The 9,760-nt window shown below is 35.6% G+C and overlaps 1 protein-coding gene across 2 annotated transcripts in view; it reads right to left on the reverse strand.

Moving 5' to 3' along the window:
• LOC106868403 (uncharacterized) overlaps window positions 1–8,840 on the reverse strand; it is a 98,213-nt gene extending 89,373 nt beyond the window's left edge. For both annotated transcript variants that reach the window (XM_014913657.2, XM_014913640.2), the window contains exon 1: window positions 8,446–8,840. In XM_014913657.2, coding sequence (XP_014769143.2) covers window positions 8,446–8,538 — 93 coding nt within the window. In that variant the 5' untranslated portion in view covers window positions 8,539–8,840. The remainder of the gene's footprint in view (window positions 1–8,445) is intronic.
• Between the last annotated feature and the right edge of the window lie 920 nt (window positions 8,841–9,760).

Consider the following 9,760-nt stretch of genomic DNA (forward strand, 5'->3'; position numbering starts at 1 on the left):
CCTCTGATCATTTCGATGCAATATCCAAATTAAAGGATGAATCTAATTCAACATTTTTGCACACACACACACACACACACACACACACACACACACACACACACACACATACATACATACATACATACATACATACATACATACATATATTAGAAGAAAAGGACAACAAAAACCAAGGCAGGGTGAGTATCTCAAGTCATTTATGATAATCTATTAAGTCCATACACTGGGTATTTCATCACCAGAGACAAGGTGAGTATGTATGAAAGTTCTAGACAAGGAAATTCACAGATTATAAGGAATAAGATAGAAGAATAAAGATAAAAAGTAGATAGACAAATACAGACAGGAGAATAAAGTTCACAGGTCATCATTTTCCAGAGGAAGTTGGTCCATACTTCCGTGAAGGTATAGGCCCTTAGGTATAATCCCAGATAAATCCAGGCAGCACTTTGGCATACTTACCTTGTCTCTGATGATGGAATACCCAGTGTACGGACATGCTAGCCTATCATTTGGGATATCCCAGAAACAGCTGTAAGACTTCAAATAAACCTTACCCTAATTAAATTATTATAAATGACTTGTGATACTCCTCCTGCCTTAGTCTTTGTTGTCCTTTTTCTCTAATATATACCTACTAGCATGGAAACCTAAAACAGATCCCTAGCTGCAGCCTCAGCTGTGAACTTGGAACCTTACAGATAACCAATTATAGCACTTACTCAGTGTACCTATTCATTTAGATCTCCAGTGAACTAAACTCCTCATATTCTTTATACATACATACATATATATATATATATATATATATATATATATATGAGAAAAGAACATAAGCATAACTTGATAATCTTTTATTTCAATTGTTACACATGTTTCAGTATCAGGCAGCACTTTCAACCCTTATAATAAATACCTGAAATATAAATCCCTATACCCCATAAACAATCCACAATCTGATCTACATAACCAGCCCTTAACAAACACAGTTATTACACAAAGAAATTTCTAATTTCATGAAGGTGTATCTCATGTAAACAACAGTACATTCAGTAGACAGTTGTAAAAAGCAAACTACCTCAAACATATGGCATTTCAAAATTTCCTTGAAATGCATATGTTCAGAGTTAAGTGTGAGCTTTTGACCACATAACTTGCAATCTTATAAGTCTATCATCAAATTTCAGTCTAATTCCAAAGGTCAACCAGCATATAAATCATAATAACATCCTCTTCACCTCCTACTTAACAACTGTTGGAAATGAACGATTTTCTCTCTTTTCCCTACCTTTTTTTAACTCTTGCTTTTCCCACCAGCTATCTACTGATTCATTCTCTGCCCACGCACTTACCTTTGTAGTTTGAACAACCACTTACACTTCATATCCTGTCTGATGTACAGAGATATGAAATTCATATAACTAAATGTGAGGTGCAATTACTCTAAATATCTCTCTTACCCAAGCACTGAGTATTGTTTGAACTTCTTGCTTGTATCTATGTACACTATACATACGGTCGGTTATAAAAGGTGTGTTCAAAAAGTATTTGACTTTGTTTTTTTCTGTCCAAACTAATGCCACATGGGAAAAATCCTTTGGCTGGGTGGTGACACCAACCTTCCTGTGCATGCATGAAAATTTTCACACCAGTAGGCTGCATTAGTTCCCAGCTGTTATTCCTAAAACACACAGATATGTAATGCATGCTCATTGGATTTTCGTTTTTATACAAGATGACCAAATGCATCAAACAGAGACCATAATTCCTTGTTTCATCACCAGTGATGATGGTCTTCTTGAAATCTTGGTCATGGTTTGCATAGTCCAGTGTGCCTTCAGTGATTTCCATGCAGAATTACTTCTACTGCACTCCTCCACCTTGGATGTGAATTTCACTGACACTCTCCACATACACAAATCTTCTATTAAAATGGAAATCATTGATCCTGTGCTTATTCCCACTTTCCTGGATTGTTACACAATGGACTTTCATGACTATTCTCCAAATGTTCTCGATCGGTTCCTTGTTTCATCTTGTGGATAGCCTGCCTGAGCATGCCTCACTTTCTACTGAGTTGCAACCATGTTTGCTGTGGCTGTACCTCTCCTTGAACTGAGTTTTACTCGTGGCATCATCGCCAAAGGCCTGCTGAGCCTTCTGAATGATTTTAAGCTTGAGTACTTGGCTAAACTTGATGCAATATCTCTGCTTGATGTATTTGGTGAAAATGAAAATCCAACGAGTGCACACTTCATGTCTGTACTCTAGGCACAACAGCTGGGAACTGATGCAGCCTAATGGCGTGAAATTTTTGTGATAGTACAGGAAGGGGGCTGCCGCCTTCCACCCAAGGGATTTTGCCCATACAGTATTACTTTTGGCAGGAAAAAATAAAGTCAGATACTTTTTAATGTGCCATGTACAAGCCTACACACACACACACACACACACGTGTGTGTGTGCATGTGTATATGAGTGTGTGAATATGCTTCCTCTGCCTCCTTCAGACTTCATAAAAGAGTACTTTTGATCTCATTTTATCTCAAGATAGCTAAAATGGTTAAAAAAAAAAATTTTTGTGGGGTGGGGGGTGCATTCTTTCTCAGATATCCAGTTTTTAAGTGCTGTGTGCAAACTGTTTCATAATTTCAAGGTTTGAATTAATCTTATTGCTTACAATAAGGTAATCCAACAAGAAGTAGTCTAACAACCAATAGGTGGCATGGAATAAATAAGTGACTCATACATCCTTTCTATCATGTCTTCTGTTGAATTAAATGCCAGTCCTTTTTTGTTTTTGGTTGCTTTCAAAGTGTTTTCATTACAGGTGGATCAACTTCATTACAAAATGACAGCAGATGCAATCCATTACTATTCTTCTGCCTACACTGTGTCTGCCAATCACACGTGACCAAGTTCTGTAATCACAACCTTCTTTGACCAATCAATAGGGCCTTGTCACTATAACAGGCTTTTGGGATGACAGAACATAATAAACTATTATATAAGGTCTCATTTTCTTTGTTGCATGACATAGTTAGAGCAAAGCAACTTATAAAATAAGCTGAGTTTCCTTCCCTCAAATCTATCTTTAATGCCATAATGCAGTCACATAGACCCTGGGAAAGTTTTACTAAAGAGAGTTTTTATTGCAAACCCAACACCAGATGACAGTTTCATTTTCTTCCTTGTCTATTCAATAAAAGGTATAACTTCCTGCTAAATTTTCTAGTTGACCAACCCTAAAGAAACACGTTTCAGTAATACTCTTGACTCTTTTACTTTTTATAAGTTTCATATCAAGAGCTGTGACCATGCTGGAGCACTGCCATTAGTTTTGCTATACTTTCATTACTTGAAACCTCCTCCAATACATAGTACTTGGTGAATGAGGTTGTTTGAGGTTATTGCCCTCATTTGTGTTTCATCTTAAGAGATAGGTTTATCTAGAACTGTTGACAGGAGGAGATCCAGTTTTGTTTCAAAGACGTCTACATTCATTCCATTTATGTCTCTCGGGCTTTTGGGGAGGATATTGAAGAGAAGTGGAGCCAAGCTGTTGCAGTATTTGGTCCTGTATTTTGACGGCAATGTTGGAATCTTTGGCACTATGCAATGGGGTTTTGTGTAACTTACAGTGACATACATATATACATACATACACACACATGCACACATGCATGCACGCATGCACACACACACACACACACATACATACATACATACATACATATATACATACACACATACATACATACATACATACATACATACATACATACATACATACATACATACAAGGTGGTTGTCTACTCCTTCTGTAGAGTTTGACCATGGCATCTGATGTGGTTTGTGGATTTTAAAATGTCTTTTAAGGCCTCTGTTAGATCTGCAGAACTTATGGTATACACAGCATTGACAGGTGTACACAGATATATAGGCAGAGTAGCTGATGGAAGTTCGTTTTTCATACATACATACATACATACATACATACATACATGATATAATGATTTGGGATAGAGAAGAGAAAAGGTCTACAATTGTGGAAATCAGCTACCCAGCAGATGTTAACATAAAATTGAAGATCAGTGAAAAAGAGAATACCTACACTGAACTATTGAGAAATCTGAAGTTACTCTATCTAGACTACAAGTTCAGGTTCATACCTGTAATTATTGGGGCACTGCCTAAATACTGATCTTGAGAAATTAAGCTTCTCAAAACCAGAAAGGAGAAAGCTGATTTGAAGACTATAGATCCAATATCACTGGAACTGTAAAAATTTGTAAAACTCCCCAGAAGTTTATCATTTAAATATATATGAGCATGTCTAGATATGCAACTATATGCATGAGAAAACATATATAAAATAAAACATACAAATCTGCACATATATATATATATACAAAAATACCCTGTTGTTGATGTTGAAATTCCAATGAAGGAGCCTTGAATCTATGTTAGAAACCAGCTCTTTCTCTATAGACAAAAAATTTTGAAATAAAATTAAATGACATGCATCCATCCATCCACACACACATACATACAGTTATGACAACAAGGGTTCCAGTTGATCCGATCAACGGAACAGCCTGCTTGTGAAATTAACGTGCAAGTGGCTGAGCACTCCACAGACATGTGTACCCTTAACGTAGTTCTCGGGGATATTCAGCGTGACACAGTGTGACAAGGCTGGCCCTTTGGAATACAGGTACAACAGACACAGGAAGAAAGAGTGGGAGAAAGTTGTGGTGAAAGAATACAGCAGGGTTTGCCACCCCCACCCCTGCCAGAACCTCGTGGAGCTTTAGGTGTTTTCGCTCAATAAACACTCACTATTGAGGCCTTGTGCTTCCAGTAGAACGGATTATCATTATCAACATCTCCACCTTAGCGAAGACAGAGATATTGCTTTCAGTCGTGTTTGTTTGTTCATTTGTTTGTCTGTGGACAACAAGATATCTCAAGAACTGCTGGATAGATTTGGATGAAACTTTCAGGGATGTTTGACCTTGTGACTGGCACAAACTGATTCCATCAAGAATCATAACAGAAATGTTATGATTTATACAGAAGGTGAGACATGTAGAGATTCCCATTTGGTGTACATGGCAGAAGCACGAAACACAATTTGATTTATATTGGTTGTACAACAGAACAATTAAACAAAAGATTTAATGGGCACAGATATGACATCAGGCACAATAACAGTAGTTCGACAGAACTTGCAAAATATTTTGTTTCAAACGGCTGCAATTTTGAAAAAGACATGAAAATGCATATTCTCAGAAAATATTCTGAATCTACTTCACTTTCACTCCTCAGAATGCATGAGGAGAAATATGTTTGCAGGCTATTAACATCACACCCTGGAGGAATGAATAAAATGACAGGAGAATGTCATCAAATTTATACAAAGCTGTTTGATTAAATATTCTTCTTTTTCCTTTTCTTTTTTTTCTTACCTCTTTTTTTTTTTTGTCTTCTTTTTTATATCTTTTTCTTTTTGCCTGTTATAAAATTGAAACTTAATGACTGATGATATCATTCCATCAACATGTGGATGCTGGTTGCTCTTGTTCATACTTTAAATTTAAATTTCTATAATTTTGAATTTTTATCACCACTTATTTTGAACTTGACAAAGACAGACTTACTGTTGAAATATCGTTCAGCCCATAAAATATCTATTACAATCGAATCACGCTCTTCGTCTTGACTATTTACCTTTATGAAGAGTTACATCAATCTTTTAAAAATAATAATAATAATAATAATAATAGTAATAATAATAATAACAATAGTAATAAAAATATAAAACGTGGAATCTTAAGACTAAAACAATACCTGTTGTCATAAGTACCCTAGAAATGATAACAAAAGGAGTTGATCGATACCTAGCTCAGATACCAGGAAATCCAAAATTGGAATAAATTTAAAAAACAGTGCTCATGGGAACTGCCCATATCCTATGTAAAATACTGTCCTTCATCATCATCATCATCATCGTTTAACGTCCGCTTTCCATGCTAGCATGGGTTGGACGATTTGACTGAGGACTGGTGAAACCGGATGGCAACACCAGGCTCCAGTCTGATTTGGCAGAGTTTCTACAGCTGGATGCCCTTCCTAACGCCAACCACTCAGAGAGTGTAGTGGGTGCTTTTACGTGTCACCCGCACGAAAACGGCCACGCTCGAAATGGTGTCTTTTATGTGCCACCCGCACAAGCCAGTCCAGGGGCACTGGCAACGATCTCGCTCATCGTTGTCCTTGTAATCCCAAATATTTAAACAAACTTATAATTTTCTTATGTTTTCTAAGACATTCCCTAGAACAATACTTTGTGCAAAACCAAATATATGGCACCCTAGTCATAACACCAACTTGAACTTCTAATTTGTTGTCTCTTGAGGTCTCTGGGTGAGACTTGGAACCAACTTGTACAAATACAAAGCAAAAGTCAAACATAATAATAATAATAATAATAATAATAATAATAATAATAATAATAATAATAATAATAATAATAATAATAATAATAATAATAATAATACAAAGACCTGGAAATAGAGGTAACTCGAATGTGGAATCTAAAAACAGAAACAATTCCTATTATAGTAGGTGCCTTAGGTATAATAAAAAAATATTCAGACAAATACATAACAAAAACACCAGGACTTACAAATATATATAACATACAGATAATTGCACTACTGGGCACTGCACACATCCTACGCAAAACACTTTCAATACAGTAACCATAAGAGCATCACAGCAAACCACAGCACATACCCAAGGCGCACAGAGCTGCACTCGGTAGTGAAGTGAAAGCACGTTATAAAAATAAAACTACTGAACAATAATAATAATAATGGTTTCAAATTTTGGCACAAGGTCAGCAATCTTACGGGAGGGAATAAGTCAATTGCATCGAACCCAGTGTTCAAATGGTACTTATTTTATCGACCCTGGAAAGGATGAAAGGCAAAGTTAACCTTGGTGGAATTTGAACTCAGACCGTTAAGATTGATGAAATGCCACTCAGCATTTTGTCAGGCATGCCAACATTTGTGCCAGCTGGTGCCTTTTCATAATAATAATAATAATAATAATAATAATAATAATAATAATAATAATAATAATAATAATAATAATAATAATGATGATGATGATGATGATGATGATGCTGAATCGTGTTAACTGGAACAACTCATGTACTGAGAAGAGCATTATCACTAGGAAAACAACATCCATTCATGAATTTATTCATTTATTAATTTTTTTTTAAATGCATATTTTACCTGTGAATTTGCGTGTGTAAACTGGGAATGCATACAATGAGTTTCTCTGCCCTAGGTGTACGGAAAACACTCGGCGAGAAATGGAAGAAAATTTGAAGAAAGAAGAAAAAAAAAACAACATAATGATGATGATAATAAAAATAATAATGATAATAATAACAATAATAATGAATATTGGACAAGTTTGTGTGTGTGTGTGTGTGTGTGTGTGTGTGTGTGTGTAAAGCTGTTACCAATCCACTCATCTTTTGCTTAGGAGAAAAGAAATGTACTTCAATTTATTACTCTTAAACTATTGTTTGCAAATATATCTTCATGTTGATTATACAAGAACTATCTGGTATTATTAATAATCAATACATGTCTGTATATATATCTGATTGGGTGTATGTGTACCTGTATCCATGTAGCCTTCATACTCTATATATTTCATTGTTCTTTATTGAGATTAAAAATAGATGTTTGCTAAGTTAGATTTCCGAATATTTCTTGCATCCTTTTTTTACAGTTAACTAATTAACGACTACCTAACAACATCATTTAGTACAATCTCAACAGCACTAGAGATTTACCAACAGAAATGAGCCACTGAAGAAGCCTCAACCGGCTAAAAATAGCAGCTAAGTATCCTTCAACATGAACCTTACTTTCTCAAAAAAGCAACAACACACAAGACAATGTAGTCCAAGATGTACAACATCTGAATGATAGGGGATTCACTTAATCATTGAAAGGCTTTTAGTAATTATTCTACTTAATCAGGCTTGAACTATGTTGCATTATTTATACAACCATCAGTTATTCTAAGTTAATGTAACACATAAAATAGAGAAAACGTTGCGGATCATAGAAATGGAGGGAAACTAAATTACAAAACTGAAATTCTGAAAATTCAACCAAAATTAAAAGCTTTCTAGTATTTAACATTGCCTTTTCTTTTCAATCTCACTGAAAATCAACCCCTAAGTTAATTTCGAAATACATTTTTTTTTAAGTGTATGAAATAAATAACCACAACACTCTTAAGATGATACAATTGGCTGTACGTTACAACAATACAAAATTTAGTCATGTACTTAATAAATACATACAAATGTAATTTCAAAAAATTCATCAATCCAGTTACACTTACCAAATTATTTACATCTTGTAAAGAATTTAAAAATGTACTCCCTGAATGGTCAACAAATAATACGGAAATCATTAACCCGAGAATCAAATTCATGGCTTTACTATGTCACACTTACAATTATTCTCATTCAAACTACGTGGAAACATAATGTAACTGTTATTAATTATAACGATGAGTTGATAAGCTTTCACCGATAAGAGGAAATGACCTATGTAGGAGTTATTTTATTTATGGCTGTCATTAAGAGCATTAAGAATAGGTGCAGGTATATTTTTGAGGTTAAGAGGTTTGCTTCCCAACCACATGGTTCTGGGTTCAGTCCCACTGTGTGGCATCTTGAGTCAGAGTCTTCTACTCTTGCCCCAAGCTGACTAAAGCCTAGTGAGTAGATTCGGTCGAGAGAAACGGAAGGAAGCCTGTTGTATATTGTTGTGTGTGTGTGTGTGTGTGTGTGTGTGTGCACACGCGCACGTGCACATATTGTGTGTGTTGTGTGTGCATATGTGTGCGTGCGTGAATATGTGAATGTGTGTGAGTGTGTGTGCATGTGTGTGCGTGTGTAAGTGCATGTGATTGTTTGTGTCTCCTTATCTTGGCATCAGATGATTGTTGTAAATGAAAGTGATTCATTTCCAATATTCTGTGAAAACATCTTTCACCATGAATAAATATTACCTTGCTTGAAAACAGGTAAGGGTTAGTAACAGGAAGGGCATCCAACCATAGAAAATCTAACTTAACAAACTCCATCTGACTCAAGCAAGAACAGAAGAATTGACATTAAAACGATTATTTTTAATATTTTACTTCTTTCAGTCATTAAACTGTGGCCATTCTGGGGCACCACCTTGAAGATTTTTAATTTGATTGAATAGACCCCCAACACTTATTTTTTTAACCCTGGTGCTTATTCTATTGGTCCCTTTTGCTGAGCCATTAAGTTACAGGGATGCAAACACACCAACACCATTTGTCAGTCACAAAGACACACACACACACACACACACACACACATACACACATATATATTAAAAATAGGGAAGGCCAGTTTATGGGATTACCTTAGGTTTCCCGTCCATAAAGAATTTAGCTTTATGGCATATCATCAGACCCCAAAACCTGTTTTGGGGTCTGCCAACATGCCATAAAGCTAAACCCTTTATGGACGGGAAACCTAAGGTTATCCTATAAACCAGCCTTCCCCATTTTTAATATATACTGCCCTAAATCTTAGAGTGTGCTTCTTCTCTGGATTTATGTTTTCTACAAACGATATTTAAACACACACACACACACACACACACACACACACACA

The sequence above is a fragment of the Octopus bimaculoides genome, chromosome 5 (assembly GCF_001194135.2).
Source record: "Octopus bimaculoides isolate UCB-OBI-ISO-001 chromosome 5, ASM119413v2, whole genome shotgun sequence".
In the NCBI taxonomy this organism is placed as follows: Eukaryota; Metazoa; Mollusca; class Cephalopoda; order Octopoda; family Octopodidae; genus Octopus; species Octopus bimaculoides.